We start from the raw sequence: 18222 nt of genomic DNA on the forward strand, positions 1-18222 counted from the left end.
AGATGCACAGAAGTAGCCATGACACCTTTATTAAGGATGCTGTTTTTCTGTTTATTAGCAGACAATCTTATATCATTACTGCTGATCTTGAGCTTCCGATGCAGTGTTAAACAGCAAAAATAAAAACGCAAACGTGAAACCACAAAAAAAAAAAAAAAAAATAGAATCTCTAGTGCTGACAGAAATTTAACTATTTTATCTAACAGATAAACAGTTTGACTAAAAGTTAATATTTTTTTTTTATCCTTTCAGATCAAGTAGAGGAAAAAATATTCAGTTACTGCTCTAGTTTTTATGCCTTAAATGACCTGAAAATGGATTTCAATGATGAAAAATAGCCTTCAGCAATCAAAGGTTCAAACTTCATTATCATTAAATTTATGTATGTTTGAAGTTTCAGTGTACATAACGAATAATCTCCCCTAGTGCTTTATCTCACAACTAATCCAATCTGAACGATGACTGAGATAATTTACCTTTTTAGACAGGCATCATGCATGTTTTCATTGGACACACCAAAAAAAAAAAAACATCTGGTATCACCTCATTGTCCAGTGCAGGTTTATGATTCATCACTAAAAAGCTCTTTCATCCAATCAGCCATGACTGCTTCTCTTTGGTCTGCTAACCTTGTTTATTTTCTGTTACTTCTTGATGGCGTTTTACATTTGCTTTTCTGGAACTACATTCCATTTCTTCCAGCTGAATTCTCAAAGTTCAGTCAAAAACATTGACTCACACTGTTTATTTGTTTTTCCATGCCTTTTGTTGTGCATTTTCTATTGTCAAGGAACATTGCTTTAAGTTTTCTGTCCTGATTCCGACAGTCCTGTATTGTCTCTTCTTAACTTGGCTCAGTATTTAGGGTTTCCTATCAGGTAGTAGCACATAGTACCAGGTACTTTTTTAGCATCCACTCAGCAGGGGTTCCTGAGTCAAGCTGAAAATGTGACTACCACAGGCTGCAGGCCACTGATAGGCCAGGAAGTGACATCACTGGATGAATCATGAAAGCGACATCTTTACAAGAATCCTGCCAAACTCTTCTACTTTTCCACTTTCATCTTGCCACTTGCAGCCTTATTCGTTCTTCTTCTTTTACCTTGAGTCTGACAAAAAAGCCAACAAGACCGTCCCTTTTATAAGCTAGTTGTATTTTGACACAACTGATTGGGAACAGCCAACATCTTTAGCTGCACTCTGTTGATTTACCATCTTGAAGAAAGTAAAAAAATCCTTTCCACTGTCTTATCTGAATGCATTCTACAGGCTCTCTCTTTTGAACGCAGACTAATTTGCATATTTGAATTGTGAAGGTATTTGTTTTAGAAATGCATATCACATAGCAATTTTATATTTAGTTTTTCTCTACTTGATGTAAAAGATGGTGGTTAACTATGTTTATTATTATTGTTTTAAGTATATTTTACACAGCCAGAATGATAATCTGTTACACAAACTTGTTTTGTGAACAATGATGCACTACATGGTAATTAGAACAGAAATGCACATATTTAAAAACTGTACTCTGCAGAAGAGAACATTTAGTCACCTAATAGTCAGGTCTACAGCATATCTAGATGGCTCAGTAACATTAATGTTGCTAAAGATAAAGCAGTGATCTGAGTTTCCTCAAACAGCAACACTGTTTGGGATTTTGTCAGGGGACATGTAGTAGTATGGTAGCTTCTTTTCCTCATTCCTCCTCTTGATGGAGCTTGTTATCTCTGCTAGCTGCTTCCTGAACTTATCCATGGCTGCCTTCACTGGCTTCTCTGTGAAGTGTTCATCAGGATACATGCCCAAGAACAGCTGTAGGAAAGAGACAAAGCAGATCATTCAGCCTAGAATTGCACACCAAGGGAAGAAAAAGCCCATGCTACAACAGAAAGTAGCACTTTAGGGAAATTTATATTTTGTATCAAACTTAAATTGATTGTTTTAGTTGATCTTCTGGGCAGCCCGGTCTGTTTTCCAGTGTTTAGATGGGTTTGCACTCTCCTTACCTCACTGTCCTGGTATTGGCTGAGGGCCCAGACTGCGCCCAGGTGCCAGCTGGAGCGTCCACGATCAGGGAGGCTCTCCATGATCAAATCCACATTTGCCAAACCCTTCTGCTGTGGAGGGGGTCTTCGCATTGTAGATGGAGCATTAGGGATCCAGGAACACCAATCATACTATATAACATGCACAATAACATAGAACGTGTGCATGAAGTACATTTACACAAACGCTATTTTTCAGTAGACTTTTGAGGAAAATATACTTAAATGTTCTCATATTTATGCTTTAGTGCCATAGTTTAATGATATAGAAAACCACCTTAACACAAGGCTCATCTTAATTAGCCACATCTGTACAGCTGGTTAAGGTACACACATTCATCTTTATTAACAATCCATCATGATTTGATGCACACAATCATTTTTTCATTAAACATTTCTGATAACATACCTGTCCAAAGTTCACAGCCGCATGCTGGGATGAAGCAGTGAAAATAATGACAGTCAGGTACTCTATCAGATCCTCACGCAGTTTCAGGGACTTTGGAAACTCTGGACATCGATTGAAAGCATAAAAAAAGTCTTTACAAAACCACTTCATTCTTTTGCAAGTGTTAGCATCCAAAAGATACTTGCATAAATGATGAGGAAACCAAGGACGGTATTACAACACATCAGACTGATTCTATCAAACTTCCTTTCTGCAGGAATCAGACTTGAAGATTCATTTAGATTTAATTTCATCCTGGAATAATGAAATACTTGGGGTGTGAACACTATTTCAAATTATATGAACTACATATATGTGTAACTAAGTATGTTTTCAATATTGTTGAGATGCTGAAAGATTACACAGACATCTTTAATGTGTACCCACCACAGTGATCGAAATCCTGCACACCAAAGCTGCACACGTCTTTAATGAAAGCCTGAATTTCCTCATCTCCCTGCAGTTTCTCATCACTGGTGTAGTAAAGACTGACCACATCCGACACAAAGCTGTTAGAAAGATAACAGGACAGCTGTCACGTACAGAGGAAATAACTGCTGTAACTTCACTCTCTGAAAATCTATCACAGTCTCCCGCACAGAGCCAGTAATCTTCCAGCACCCCTCAGTGCTTTTCCTTTATTGCTTTTCTGTCCCCCAGAAACACCAACTATTCATCAGTGCTGCTCTCTTGAAAAACTCTGAAGAGTTTCTCCTCACCTCTTGGTGGCCTCCCACAACTTGTAGCCGTCGTCCCTGTAGAAGTAGGTGGGCAGCTCCTCTTTGCTGTCCACACCTCGGGTCTTGATCATATCCGGGAAGCAGAGAGACCTGAAGGTCAGAGACTTCATGGCCTTCTGGACAAGCTGGACATGACCACCTCCACCTGTTGCATTTGCCTTAATGAGAAAAAAACTTTTCTTATTCCTGCAGCTAATATATGTGCTTTGACTGTTAAGAGCCTGTTAATGGTCTCATTATTTTTTCACAATTTTAGTTCTTTTGTTTGACTTATTTTTATACATTTAAAGCAAACTTAAGTTTCAATGTTGGCTTAATAAAGTTTGTTACTCTACATACTAGTAATTTTTTGTCCACTCTAGCAATATTATCCCCTTTACTAACTTGTTTTAGTTCCTCAATCTTTTTTCCTAAAATAAACAAATTCAATAAATTGAAAAAATAAATAAAAATTTCTCTTAAGATGGTTTGATGCTGACTCACCTGTGCTAAAAGAGCCCACCTACATCTCCAACCAGCAGCTGACACTGGCTTGTTTACATTGTACCTCGTTTAGTACTTCTAGTGTTGGAGTAACTCACCAGTAAATGAAACTGCTAAATTGCATAAGATCAAATGGAAGTGGAAATATGAAAATGTTCATATGGCTTTCAACAGTATCAGGCAGGCAGCAGTTTTTAGAGCACTTAGTTTTGCAGTTCAAGCTCATTCTGCTGATTACTTAACTAGCTCACAATTTCCCATTCAAGCATTCAGCTTGAAAGGTCCTGGCCTATTTGGCTACTAGCTTTCATGATTCCCAGCCAAAACTTGAAGGAGATAGCTTGGCTAGCTCCAGGCCCCCACGGCTTCAGAGTTCCCATCTTACCCTTCTAAGAGATATCTGAGTGAGCATTTGTCTGCACACCAGTGAGAGATGGCTCAGCCAGGAACTTGAGAAATAGCCTAGCTAACGCTTAGGCAAACAGTCATGTTACTTCAAGGCCATGGGGAACAACTCTTTTGACAGAGGGATGCCTTTACTAGCTGAGTATGCACACCCATTCTGGAGATCTCTCTCATTAGCCAGCAAAGTATTTAGAAAAGTTAATTGGACTAACTCCAGAACTCATGACCAAACTCCAGGCTAGTTCTTGTGCTTATGGCTCTTGAACCAGGCTGCTTGCTCAGCTGGTCAAACGCCTTCCACTCTCTTTCCCACAAAGCTTGGTCTTCTCCTCAGAGGTTGCTAGCCACTTGTTTAAACATTAGTTGCACAGCCCCACTCCTACAGTTGTCAGGATTGGCTCCTGAAAATGGTCTCCGTAGATTAACATACAGGCTTTCAGTCCTCATCTCTGAGGATGAAGATGTACTACAAATTTAAAGCAAAAATTCTGAGCCATAGTTGTAATACACCTTATAAATATATATATAAGGTACTTTTATAAACACCTTATAAGTACTAATAGAGTAAAAAAAAAAATAATAATAATAATCCTGAATGTTGATAGAAAATCCAACTATATGAATGAGACAAAAGAATTATACTCTGACATTTATTCCAGGGAAAGAATCTAGGTTTAGCATGTTAATTACCTCTGCCAAGGCGAAGGTTACATTTTTGGCAGTGTTGGTTTGTCTGTCTGTCTGTCTGGTAGCAACATAACTAAAAAATTTATGGGTGGATTTTGATTACATCTTCAGGAAATCTCAGGAATGGAATAAGAAACAAGTGATTACACTTTGGGGGTGATCCGGATCATCTCCTGGATAAAGGTATTTTTCAAAGGATTCTTCACTATGGAGATATTAGGGAGAATTTTGCCATCAGATGATCTTCTAATCATTCCCACGATCATTGTAAAAAAATAAATTGCTTGGTATTGTCTGCACTTCTAGTTTGAGGGTGAAATTAAATTTGGATGTTTTCAATCAATATTATAGTAATCAAGTGTGAGTGGACTTGTTATTTAATACAAGGATATAACAAAGTCTGGTTTCAACTGTACAAGTTTGAATGTAAATTGGATTTCTGGGGAATTAAAGAAAAATGGAAAAGTTACAAAACCATCCAAAGAGTGAGCACTCAACTGATCCACAGAGTGTATATAAATGAAGGAAAGAAAACAATCAAAAGTAACCAAGAGAAACAAGCATGTAATGTAAACAAAGATGAAATTACAAGTATGTGAAGGCCTCTGTCACACTGGTTAAGAAAGTTTTAAAAAATAAAATAAAGTTAATTAATATGGTTAACGTTAACCATAATCATATAGAATACTATGAAAGGACCAACATGAAACTTACCAAATTGCCAGAAGTGAAACAGAATAATAAAAAGTTACTAAATTTGACTGATTATTACCTAGTGGAAAAACTTAGTCACAGTTGTAGCTGCATGAGTTACACCAGACATTGATAGCAAAAGATTCACACAATTTTCTTACAATAACTCACAAATTATATTAAAAATTGTTTATAACATTTAAAAAAAACTAAAATTAATCATGGCTCATCATCATTAGGTTCTATTTCTCCACTTTTTGGAGAAAAATGACAAGAAAATGGGATGATGTTTTAAATGATAATTGCTGTTGCAAAGAAAAAAAAATTCTGAAGCAATCTCAAATTTTTACATGATGTCCAAAGAGCTCCTTAGCTATGAAGACTATTACATGGACTAAAATGCTCTCTGTTGTGGCCTTAGCTTTTCCTTAACCTTTCTTATTTTTAAATTATTTTTATGTCTGCTTTACTGCTATTTTTCAGGTCCACAAACCCACCTTGTCAAAGATTCCACACTCACAAATGAGCTGCTCTCTGGCCTTGGTGTTGATAGCAATGGTGAAACGTATGTGAGGAACGAGAAGCTAGGAGAAAAAATAAATGACTCAGTGAATAATTCAATGAATACATCCATCAATCAGGCAGTCACTTAGTTTTTTACCTTGAACACTGGGTGAACAGCAGGAAGGTTTCTGTACATGGCGATGGCAAACATCTCGGTGATCAAATGTGTCCTGAGAAGGTGTGTTATGTTCTGGTGATGTTGGAAGTCAGCCGAGCGGACCCAAATCTTAGCCAACAGCCAATCATAGTGATCATCAGTGGGAAAGAAGATTGGGTTTTCATCTGGTGTCTGGCCGAGCTGAAAAGAAATGTTTTAAACCTAATTAGGAAAAGAAAACTTGTCACACACATCTGTTGTTGTTCAACATTACTGTACCTGTATGGCTATGGGCATTATCTTGTTCTGAGTGTTCTTGTACAGCAGACAGATCGGAGCTGCCAGATACTGCAGTGTGCATGGATCTGTGCGGTTTGCCTTAATGCCATCTAACACCTTGTAGTCTGCTATGTAGATGTTACCCTTCTGGAGCCGGATCAGCCATTTAAATTACATGTCAGTTTGGTAATGAAAGAGAAGCACAAATGTTATCCTTGACAAAATGAAGCTGACATTCTGCATTAAAAAAAAGACAATCGTGTCAACCTCTAATTCTTGCTCCAGAGTCAGTCCTCTCTCCAGGCTGACGGAAACCATCTCATCAGTGACAGGAAAGTTGTCCGGAAGTTTGGTGCACTTCTGGATCACCACTGGGTTGCAACCATTCAAGAATTGGTATCCAAACATGAAGTCCTCTTTCCAGTGTTGCATCACATACTCTAGAAAATATATAATATAATATAATATAATATAATATAATATAATATAATATAATATAATATAATATAATATAATATAATATAATATAATATAATATAATATAATATAATATAATATAATATAATGTGATGCTGACCTGAGATTGTGTTTTTGATTCTTACAAAGATTCTCTCAAAGTCAGCGAAATCACTCCAGGAGGACTGGAACATGTGCATGAACTGGTTCACACACAGGTTCTCTATTCTGGAAAATCATCATCATTATGTTTATTAGTCCCATCATTCACAACAGAAGAGGAAATGATATCTAACAGTGTTTTATATCATGGCTATACCCACAGTTATGGTTATTTTTTAGTGCTACATGCAAATTTTTCTCACATTATTTATCCACAAAGATGCAGCATTTCCAAACCTTTGAAGCCTAATATTGTAAAGTACAATATTAGCTTTGATCTTAGCATCTGCATGATGTAACTGGTTGTGTTTTGGATCTGTTTTGTGTTACTGCATCTGTGTGGATACGTAAAGGCGTAATGCAAATATCTCTGGTGATAAACACACAATGACACCTCTGTTTCTTTTTTTTTTTCTTTACATTTTTAAAGTAGGTTCTGAGGAAATATAATGGGTGTACTATGAGACTCAGGCTAGACATGCGATCATGGTACGACCATGTATGTTTTGCATTGGGGGGAAAAAAACTGGTTTGAATCTCCAGTCTTCCTGTGTTCAGCTCTGAGGGACATCAGCTAACATTGCAACCACTGCAAACCTTTTTCTTTCTGGCTGCACGTACGCCTTACTGTAGTTGAGTATGAAGTCCACTCCCTTCTCACTGTCAAACTGGATGTCTCGGGGCAGATCCTTGTGTCTGTTTGCATCAATGCTCATGGGAAAACCTGGCTGCCACTCCTTCCATCTAAAAAGAGCAACAGCATTGTCAGTAAGCAGCCTCGGCCTCCTATGCTGCATGAGTAAAATCAACATGCCTGAATGTTTTTCTCCTCATATCCAGCTCCTTTTGCCTGTGCTGCCTGACCAGGCTGGTTTTATCATCCTGGGGCAGAAATGCTACAACAGACAGATGACAAAGTGAGTCACAGTACAAAGCTAATGTTCCTGGACTGCACAGTTGAGACAGTTTGTTTAGTAAAGAATTAAATGAAATAATAATACCTTGTCCATCCCGCAGCACCACTTCCTTGTCATTCACCAGCCAGCGGAAGCACGGGAACTCTGCATAGTCTCCAGAGGGGGTTTTGATTGTAACGTATCTGCAGTACCAGTCATCGTGCATCCAATATTTCTTCTTCTCGACCTTTACCAGCACAATGTCTCCTAGGTCCTCCCCAGCACTCACATCATAGGAGTCAACCTGCAATTCAGCCAGTGGCCATAAAAGTGTTATCACACAGAGAACTGATTAAGTGTTCTTTTCTTTTATAAATGGAAAGTAGTGGTTTAACATTATATCACATTACTTTGCCTTTGTTTTAGCATTTACATTATGATATGTACTAAAACTATGAAGACTGCTTGGAACCACAAGGGCTGGGTCATTTCTTTCTCTTTTTGTCATTGTTATTTAATAATTTCTTCCCTTCTAAAACTTTTACAGAACTGAAGAACATTTTTTTTATCCTGATCTCTGGGCATTCAGCAAGCTGCCACCACAACACACAACTTGCAAATTAAGACCAGAGTTAGTTATGTGGTCTAAAAATGCAAGTTAGACATGCTCTTTTCTTTAGTTTGTCATCAAATACAAAACCCAGTTTTGTTTTTTAAAAAGATAAGTATAACTCCTTGTTATTTCTGGAAGATGGGGGCTTTTTTTAAGTACTAGTAGATTTCAGCCAAGAGCATTTTTTTGTAGGAGTTAAACTTCCTCATATTACAAAAGGACGTTTTCAAAGCTTTCCCAACACTGTCTTTACACAACACTGAGAAAACATGAATTTAACGTATAAGCTTATTACTACATCTAATTAAGTAAATCAGTAAATCTCAGTTTAAATTTGACATATTTTTATGTTTTGGATTTTTCTGTTGTTTAAAAATCTTTCAAAATAATGTTAAGTGGCTGTGGGATCATATTTTTATAATCAGCATTAAAGCTTTAAAAAGCAGCTCAAAAATCCCTTTATTCTATTTTGTTCCTATAAATAAGCTTGACTTATTTCATGGCCTTCTTTGGTAGTTTGAAACAAAAAGCATTAAACAGCTTTGGTGAGTAAAATTAAGTTGTGCTGATGACTTAGTAATCACAGACAATTTTAAATCTCTCTAAGAAGACTTTCCCCTATTTCTGTTTTATTTCTAAGACCATTTTTAACACTTTTTTAAATTGAAATTCAAACCGAAAAAGACTGCTGATGTTCCAGCAAACGTGCATTGTGGGATTTGCAGCAACATGTTGGAATAGATTCAACTTTTTCCAGTTTATTTTCTCTAATTTAAACAGAATTTATTTGTTTAAATTTGTCTTAACTTCTCTTCAGCTGTTTGTCTTCTGATAAGGCATGGCCACAACTTAAACCATTAGTCAGACAGCACAGTAACATCACTTACCGCCCCCCTCTCAAAGTCATTATACAGAGGCTTATCGAGCAGCGTTTTCTCGCTGCACCCCTCTGTGCCCACCAGTGTAATGTAGATGTAGTCATCCGTTCCTGCAAACCACTGGTTCCCTGTGGCAATAGTCACTATGTAAGAAGGCATGGTGACCACAGAGGATAAAAATGACTCCAAAAGTATCCAAATTATCTTAAAAGATTAACTAAGCAAAGCTGTTTGACTCCCACCCAACAAAGGCTTGTTTCAAAATTTAGCTCAGAAATGTACTCCTGTCACAAACTTCTCCCTTCTTCTCTTGCACAAACACAAAAAAAGTATGTAATCAGGCTGAAGAGGGGAGGTGCATTACAGAGACCGACTATAACCACCCAGTGATGAGTGTGATCTCCACCCTTACATTCATAATCATGTTATCGAAAGAAATCTGTAGATATGAATGAGGTTAATAACTTGGAACATGCTGGTAACCAAAGAGAATAGGACACGCACACACATATGCATGATGGGATTTGGATTAACCAACAATTTCCCAAAAGAGTTGAAGTCTAAATAAAAGAAAAATGATGAGGAAGCAAAACAGAGTGGGCCTTTTTTCTTTTCTTTTTTTTTTAACCTCAACCAGTCCAACCTCTGTGCTGCAGCCACCTTTCCAGGCAAAAAGACTGAGCAGGAGGCTGAGGCGTGTGCATAGATGATAAGGTTATTATCCACAAAGTTATATATTTTTCTGTTTCTTTTTCTTTTTTTGCCAATTCTAAAAATTGAGGTTAATAAAGTTTTATTTGGGTTTAAGAATGAAATAAGGTGTGTGTACTAATACCTCTCAACACAACTCATTTACCAGTCAAATAAGTATGTGGCACTGAACAACAGCAAGCAGTGTGTTGCAGTTTCAGTATAATAAATGCAAATGCCTCAGACAGCCCCTCGGTGGTTTACAGATATAACGGAAACAACAGAAAGATCTTCTGTTTGCCTAAAACTCAAATGAGAGGGAGCGGAAAACTGCTCCTTCTCACGTGGTTAACAAAAGCAAACATCAGTCTGACACAAGGGGACCAATTCATTCAAAGTTTTATATCCAAAGAGAAAATGAAGGCTCAAACTTGGTTAAGGTAACATAATTGAGATGATGCTGCTATTAGCATTGCAAGTAAAAACAAGCAAAACTGACTTTTTTTTAAGGCAATTTCATTGTTCATTCCTCAGGACAATTATATTTGTTGAAGTCACAAAACCTGATCACAGTTATTTACATTTATATATAAATATCTGTATAATTCTATATCTGTTTCAGTGAGCAGCAAAAACAGAAACATACACTTGGTGGAATTGATAACAGTGAAAGATCAGGTACCTCACAAAGACATCAGTAAAGTATCAGTGCACAGCAGGCCCATGGATGAATAAGTGGCAGCATGCAAAGCACGACATGCTGGTAAAACCAGCTGCCACTAGTTACCCATCGTGTGTGATTAAAGGCTCCTGGCCAGGAAACAGATATACAGGGTTTGGACTTTTTTTTTACATATTTGTTCAAGTACCAATTTTTTTACACAAGACAAGCTGTTTTAACACCTCACTTCTTGTATTGGAGTATTTCAGTATGAGTTATTTCCAACAGGATACAAAACCTCCAGCTTTTGTCTTAAAAAGTGATGTTTACAAATTCCAATGAAACCTACGTTATTTAGTATAAAACAAATATTTTATGGAATAGAAAATAAAAATAAAATGAGAATTGTTTTTCTATGTAAAATCCTCTTTTTGCCTTCAGCGATTAGTCCAATGAGAAGTCCAGGGAGGGAAAGCAATCCGTCTTTGATGGAACTTCATGGGAAACTGATGAGTAGTCAAAAATCACTGCTTTTAGACATCTGCTCTGCTCCATTCATCATCAATATATCACACGAGTCACTCAGGTCAGGTAAAATGTCCATAACAGGAGAAGGTAAGACTTTAAAATGATCTGACAGCGTCCTACAGAAATATGTTGAGACTTAAAGAGCTGTAATGGGAGATATTAATAAAACTTTTATTCATTAGTTAATTTTCAGCTTTCCTGGGACAATCTATCTATCTATCTATAACCCGGTGACTTACTTTGCTTAAAAAAATCAAACATGCAAACTAAGAAAACAAGAAAAAGAAATCCTATTAGAGCATTTAATGCTGAAGAAATAAATGAAATTTTAATGAATGCTGTGTGCATCTCTGATGGTAAACATTTAATAATCCTCTTTTAATCAATACCGCCACCCAGTGGCAATATCTTGTTAAATCAATAAATAAGGTACAGTGCAAGTTACATCTGAGGTCTCTCTGAAAAACATGTCCCCCCTCAGAGGTGTCAGACCAACATCAAAAATATGTGAAGATCCCAGGGATGATCATTATTCAGTGTCATCAAAGCCACATCTACAGTAAGTGCACATTAAGCAACATAAAAAGCAAAGGTTTGAAAAAGCAAAAAGGAAAATGATAAAAAAAAAAAAAGTGGTGCACAGGTCACCCCACCATAAGAAGGCAGAGAAAGAGATGAAAATTTTTAAATTACTGGTGCAACTTCCTAAAGCTGAAGCATTGAAAACTGAAGACACACTAAACCCTGAATGCGAAAAAAAAAGAACCACTTTAAAAATCAAAATTTTTTTACAACACCCCTCTTCCAACAAGAGATACACACTGAACCAAATCTGTAATTTATAAAACAAACATGATAAAAATTAACAATAAAGACTCGTTTATATGTAGAAATATACTTATCACCCCATGTATCAGTACAAATAGATGCAAATTACTAAAATTCTTTCTTGATTAAAAAAAAATTCATAATTTAAACTGAAAAACAAATAATTATAAATAAAAAGTAAATAAAAATATTATTTTGTGCTTACTATGATTATGTGTTTGCTGCATGAGTGAAGGCAAAAAACAAAAAACAAAAAAACAAACAAACCAAAAACAAACTATTTCTTCAGCGGTGGCAAAAGGAAATGAAACAACAGGATGGACATGGAGTAACTCTATGTCCGATATCTAATTTCCCTTTACTAACTCCCCGGATACCTCCAGCAGAAGTAGCTTAAGACGTAAAAATTGAGCATGAGGTCACTTTACGGAGGAAACCGTGAATTTGAGCTGATGGCTCAATGATCAGTGTGTGACCCAGCCAACTAGTTCAGGTGGAGGACCTGCTTCATGAACTCATAGGTGGTGAAGGCCATGGCCTGGGAGGGGACACAGCGGATGTAGTTGAGAGAAAGGCCTCTGTACAATCCCCTCTTTATCCCGTACTGCTTATACACGTACTTCAGGGTTTTGATCGGCGATCTGTTCACATGCAAGACAAAAAAAAAAAAAAATTTTTAAGCAATAGTTAAATAAAAGAAAAATAAACCAAAAATTACAGTATTGACATTTTTTAAAAAACAAAAACCTTCTTCAAGTATGAACGGCATGTGTCTGAAGGTTCGAAGCTCAGCTGCTGCTATACTATTTAAACTGTGAGGCTTTAACAGTCTTATTGAATGCAAACAGCCCCTAAACCTCTGGGATTTTTCTATCTGATTAAAAAAAGAAGGTGCTTTTTAGTCTATCTCTAAAAAGACTTCCAAAGCAGTACATTAATTATTGCTCTCAATAGGATCAAAATTTGATGAGTAGGAACAGTGTTGATACTTACACACATTTATCTGAGTCTGGAAGAGCCGTGCCTAACTGCATTCTTCTCCTCGCCACATCCAAAGGGTAACTAGAGACGGAAACGCCGATGTGACACATTAAACTCCAAGAAATGAATGTAATCAAAAACAAATCTCAGCTGTGTTGCAAGTCTTGAGAGTGAAACCTGCTATATGCCTGCCTACAGCACTTACGAGACAGTCTGAGCAAAGGCACCAGCAACCCCTCCACAGAGCAGGTTGACATGGGTTTTCAGAACGAGGACATCAGGATTGTCTGATGATGGTCTTCCCAGCTGCTCTGGGAAATGTTTCAGGCCAAGGCTCTTCAGAGTGCCAAAGGTGAAGAATGAGAGCCCTGGCAGGGTCAAAAGTCAAGGTAATGGAGTCAAAAGTCAAGCTTATGGACAGAACGCTGGTTAAATATGGGAAGGAAGACATTTCTGCACAATGTTCACAAGAATCTTGGATCATAATAAGACACAGACATCAGCTGTTACCTGCATAAGGGGCCATTCCAATTAGTGTCGGAGTAAGTCCTCTATAGAAGCCCATTATCCCCTCCTTTACAAAAGAGGAGAAACAAACTTAGTTGAAAACTTGGAACTTAAAATTGAGGCTTCAATTCTTTAGTTAAGTTCGTCACAAGCAAATCACCGTGCGGTAGATGGATTGGAAAACATTGGCGATTCCAGAGTAGCGATGATCTCCTGTCACCTGGAAGGCCAGCCTGGCTCGGACTACATCCAAAGGGTAAGTGCATATCACTGCAGTCATGCCTGGAAGCACACAATATTGTGTAAAAAGCATAAACAGGTCCTGTCTGTCTGTTAGTCTGATGCTACCTGCTTTCCAAAAAAGGAAGGTCTTATCAGTACCTGCCATAGAACCTGCCATAAGGCGATGGATGTGCCCAGAGATTCCAATCTTTGTATTCAGCAGCTGTAAAAGGGAAATTCTATCAACATCATGAGGTGAAGTCGAAGGATACACTAACAAAAACAATGCACATGCAGAAATAGATAACAGATGTTGCAATAGATAACAAACTAAAGACAAAATAGGCATACCACTAATCAGTCCTCCTTGGGGTTAAGTGATTTTTACAGCAACACAACAATAAACTGCGCACTGCACCTTTTTATATTTGTCAAAGGCCATGAACTGAATGGCTCCATAAGGAAATATCCGGACCATCATTGCCCCATTGCCCTTGTACAAGCCAAGAATGCCTTCCTTCTTTGGGACAGCGGTGAGAGTGGAAAACACTCCTGCAGGGGAAGTTCACAATATTCACTTCTGTGGTAAAGATATGTGCAAACAAACACTGATGGATTTTCCTTGTTTGGAAGTAGATGTCTTACCCAGATGTCTGTAATGGGGGCTCTGGCCTTGAAGAAGAATCTTGACTCTGTCGAGAGGAGCGATGGTGGTCTTGGCACAGCATCCTGCTACACCTAAATTTACAAACTTATTATTAGATCAGTTTTCATCCAATACTTTAAACTTCAGGTGAACCGTCTATATTTGACGTTATTTGATGCTGGTAAAGAAATCTTATCAATGTTTATGCATCTTGGGTGAAAGCCAGCTTTGAACTGTAAGATTGGTGTTGATGATTGAACTAAAGAAACCAATGGCATGTTTTGTGTAGCGCTTAATACAGTGCAGCACAAAAGGACCAAACATGTTAAATCTGGTTCCAAAAAAATCTGAAATAGCTACTCTTGTAAATTTTCTATAAAACTATAACTTTTTTAACAATTTCTGTCTAGATCTTTGACCTAGATTTGATCTGCGGATTTAAATACGAGGTAAGGCATCCTCTTAATATGCTTCACGATGAGCAAATAAGTTTGGATAACGTAAGAAGGCTGCAACATGCTAGCCAACTTAACATTACAGATATGGTTATACTGCTAGTTGTGGGCAAGTGGCAGGTCATTAAATCATCAACATGTTTAAGAATAAAACTCGTTCCCCAGTGATTACTAAAATAGCTATTTGAAAAAACATTTCACTAACATTCTTCAGTTGTCTGACAACATTTTAGAAACAGTTTAATCCTACTTCATTTCTTAAAGAAGAATCATGCTCTACTCACTGACTTAATTTTTTTTTTATCAAAACGCACAACTTTGTTGGGCGATCAGCGTTTCAGCCTATAAATTGTTTATAATCTGCTGCCCAATGCAGCAGAGATATGTTCACTCAAAGCAAAGGATGACAAATTTAACTTTTTTTTCTTTTTAGAACAATTGCAATTTAGAGTAGTAAATGAGAATTGTTAATGACACCCTTACGTCCAAGATCTATGCATATGGAAACATCAAAGTACTCATCTTCTTAAACTGCACTGAGCTGCATATGTTTTTAGCATGTCTACAGTGTGCTGAAGTATGTGGGCCACGCAATTATTTAAAGTCCAGTTTTATTTATTTATTTATTTATTATAAATATGTATAACTGTCCTGTGAGCAGAAATTTGGTCAAAACTTTAGATGAAAGTTACACCATGTTCTGAGGCAACTCAACTTCCTGAAAAGATGCCTAAGAAGAGGTGTGTCCTGCTATCATTTCCTTGTTTGTCAATTCACGCAGGCAACCTTAAAAAAGGTTCACAGTCATGAACATGAAACAATAAAGGAAGTGTTTAAAAGGAAAGGACATTTATAAGGAAAACAGGCTTGACACAATTTCCTTGAGTCAAATTCCATTATAGTGATTTATCAGACATGAAAACTGCTAAGCATGTGTCAAACCGTACCTCCAGCTACAAATGAGCGAAGCCAGTAGTAGTCCCTTTTGGCTGGGGTGCTGCTGGTCATGGTGGGAGATGTGGAGACAGCCGCCTCCGATGTCATCTTCTATGCTCAGGAATCTGCCACATCCATGGCTGTAAAGTTTGGCAAAAATGCTAAAAACACATGTGAAAATGAGCATGTAAGAGTGGGTAGAGGTTTTAAGTTGTCATCTTCTCTCTCTCTATATATATATATATATGTGTGTGTGTGTGTGTGTGTGTGTGTTTACACCTCGAATAACTTATTTGTAATTTTAATGACTGCTGACAGTGAACACATGTTCTATTACATGATCGTAAAAGAAAGCAAGTTAAAACGTGTTATTCTCAGGTTGAAATGAAATGGCATGATTTTTCCACAAACTGGTTCAGCACACAAGAGTTCCTACAGGAAAGCTGGTCATGACTTAGTAGGAGAAAGCTCAGCTGTTTAGATTTGCAGCTTTAACAATCGACTAGATTTAGCTAAGATATGGCCGTATTTATAGCTGACGGATAAGAATAGGAACTCACAAACTAATCTGAATTGATACAGGTCGGTTTGGCTAAAACCTGTTTAACAAATGTGCTTCTTCCTCGCAGAGCTGCAGCCTTCCCTCGTTTCCCTCATCCCCTGAGTTAATCCTGGCCAGTGAGACGCAGAGTAATGAGGTTATCTCTACCACAGACCCAACGTTCACGCTTTCAGTTTTATTACTTTTTTCTTTTTTTCCCCCTTTTTAACAAAATTCAGATCATTTAATATGGTTTACTACATACGTGCCCTTCGCCCGCAGTCGACTAACAGCCTCTGGTCAAACACAGACGCATGATAATGACGCAGGATGACGTTTCAGGGGGCACGGGGAGGGAAGGCAGGTGGGAGGGGCTTAATGCCTGAAATAGTTTGTATAGTTCTGCTGCTTGAGCGTGTCACTGTCAGATGTGATGAAATAAATCATCAATGGTGAGGCTAATTATGCCTTAATCGATTTCAGCGCCATAATAAATTAAAGAAATCTCATTATTCCATTTACAATCTTTAAGATTTCAATATTAATTTGTATTTAAAGCAAAGTATTTCATCCTATGAAGTACTCTCAGTAGATTGTGATGACAAGGGGTAAGGGGTGACGCCTTGGGAGAAGTTTTGGTACTACATAAAGATGAATAATGGCATCCACTAGAATTATGTAGGTTATTTTTTTATTTATTTTAATTTTCTTCCAAATGAGATCCTGTAATACTGTATATCCCAGCAACATGTCTATATAATGCATGTGGAAGCATGTTAGCTATGTACAGTATGTATGTGCAGGTATGCAAATACAAATGTATAAGTGTATGTACATGTGTGCGTGTCTACAGATACTTAATATATTAGGTGATAGTAATATATATCCACTTTCTTTTGTGTTTGCTGCCTATCTTGAGAGAGTTAATTGTTAATTAGATACCAGATGTTCCTGGATGGAGAAACATATTAAGTTGTCCATGTACCAAGCCACTGAAAAGTTCAATATTTTCCAGAAAGATACAAAAAGATGCAAAAAAAAAAAAAAAAAGAAAAGAAAAGAAAAAAAATGGATGAGGTGTAAACTAAAAATGTGAAAAATGAGCATAAGAATACAGGACGTTTATTTACATATTAACATTCAGTTAAAGAGACAGAAGCTAGAGATTAGAGTAAAAAACAGGATGGTGGAGTGTGGGTGGTTGTGGTGGTGAGGGGTGGAGGGGTGCATATATGTGTATATGTGTGTCTGTGTCTGTGTGTGTGCGTGTGCGTGTGTGTGTGTGTGTATGTGTGTGTGTGCATGAATTCATGTGTAAAAATGTGTGTTGTTAGGTTATCTTCTTAGGTGTGTGAATACTTGTGTTTTTAATGTGCCAAAACAGTTTTTATATGAAGCACTTTTTGCTACTTTTGTTTTTAATGAAAAGCGCTTTATAAATAAAATTTGATTTAATTTGATATCATATGCTAAGAAAGAAAAAAAACAAAACACAAAATGATCATTAAAAAGGGAAAACAGAATGACCAAAAAGAAATGTAAAGTTAAAACAGAACCCTTAAATTATCCAAATGATTATAAACATAATCCATCCTGATTGAAACAAGAAAACTATTCCCCTTGAAAATTATTTAAACTGGAGCACTTAGCCAAAATTAGACACAGTTAAACCATAATTCAAAACAACCACAATGTAATAAGAAATTACCTTAACAGGGCAAAACTGAAATGAGATTACCACAGAGATTCAAAATAGGCAAATTTACCCATGAACAGCATTT

The 18222-nt window shown here is 37.1% G+C and overlaps 2 protein-coding genes across 4 annotated transcripts; both read right to left on the bottom strand.

Moving 5' to 3' along the window:
* Positions 1–35: 35 nt before the first annotated feature.
* Positions 36–10155, bottom strand: alox5a (arachidonate 5-lipoxygenase a). Its single transcript, XM_042010988.1, has 14 exons — positions 9456–10155; positions 8061–8259; positions 7874–7955; positions 7681–7803; positions 7019–7125; positions 6709–6881; positions 6442–6588; positions 6163–6363; positions 5999–6085; positions 3213–3391; positions 2881–3002; positions 2455–2555; positions 2007–2177; positions 36–1812 (listed from the first exon to the last, which is right to left on the bottom strand). Exons 1-14 carry the CDS (start codon positions 9603–9605, stop codon positions 1633–1635), a joined length of 2022 nt encoding a protein of 673 aa, XP_041866922.1. The 5' UTR covers positions 9606–10155; the 3' UTR covers positions 36–1632.
* A 363-nt stretch (positions 10156–10518) lies between these two features.
* Positions 10519–16756, bottom strand: slc25a16 (solute carrier family 25 member 16). 3 transcript variants are annotated; one of them, XM_042010998.1, is made up of 10 exons: positions 16707–16756; positions 15912–16061; positions 14509–14601; positions 14282–14415; positions 14023–14086; positions 13802–13923; positions 13645–13708; positions 13340–13502; positions 13147–13215; positions 10519–12794 (listed from the first exon to the last, which is right to left on the bottom strand). In XM_042010998.1, the coding sequence occupies exons 2-10, from the start codon at positions 16006–16008 to the stop codon at positions 12638–12640; spliced, it is 963 nt and encodes a 320-aa protein (XP_041866932.1). In that variant the 5' UTR covers positions 16009–16061; positions 16707–16756; the 3' UTR covers positions 10519–12637. The 3 variants fall into 3 exon arrangements, with proteins under 3 accessions (XP_041866932.1, XP_041866933.1, XP_041866931.1); XM_042010999.1 differs by lacking the exon at positions 16707–16756 and adding an exon at positions 16500–16691; XM_042010997.1 differs by lacking the exon at positions 16707–16756 and adding an exon at positions 16461–16691.
* Between the last annotated feature and the right edge of the window lie 1466 nt (positions 16757–18222).

The sequence above is a fragment of the Melanotaenia boesemani genome, chromosome 16, assembly GCF_017639745.1.
Source record: "Melanotaenia boesemani isolate fMelBoe1 chromosome 16, fMelBoe1.pri, whole genome shotgun sequence".
In the NCBI taxonomy this organism is placed as follows: Eukaryota; Metazoa; Chordata; class Actinopteri; order Atheriniformes; family Melanotaeniidae; genus Melanotaenia; species Melanotaenia boesemani.

Coding starts and splice junctions, on each gene's coding strand:
- slc25a16 (XM_042010998.1), bottom strand. CDS start 16,008: ATGACATCGGAGGCGGCTGTCTCCACATCTCCCACCATGACCAGCAGC. Junction 14,087..14,281: donor CCTTTGACAAATATAAAAAG/GTGCAGTGCGCA, acceptor TCCCTTTTACAG/CTGCTGAATACAAAGATTGG. Junction 13,924..14,022: donor TATGGCAGGTTCTATGGCAG/GTACTGATAAGA, acceptor GTGTGCTTCCAG/GCATGACTGCAGTGATATGC.
- alox5a (XM_042010988.1), bottom strand. CDS start 9,605: ATGCCTTCTTACATAGTGACTATTGCCACAGGGAACCAGTGGTTTGCA. Junction 7,804..7,873: donor ATGAGGAGAAAAACATTCAG/GCATGTTGATTT, acceptor TGCTCTTTTTAG/ATGGAAGGAGTGGCAGCCAG. Junction 3,003..3,212: donor TTGTGGGAGGCCACCAAGAG/GTGAGGAGAAAC, acceptor TCTTTCTAACAG/CTTTGTGTCGGATGTGGTCA.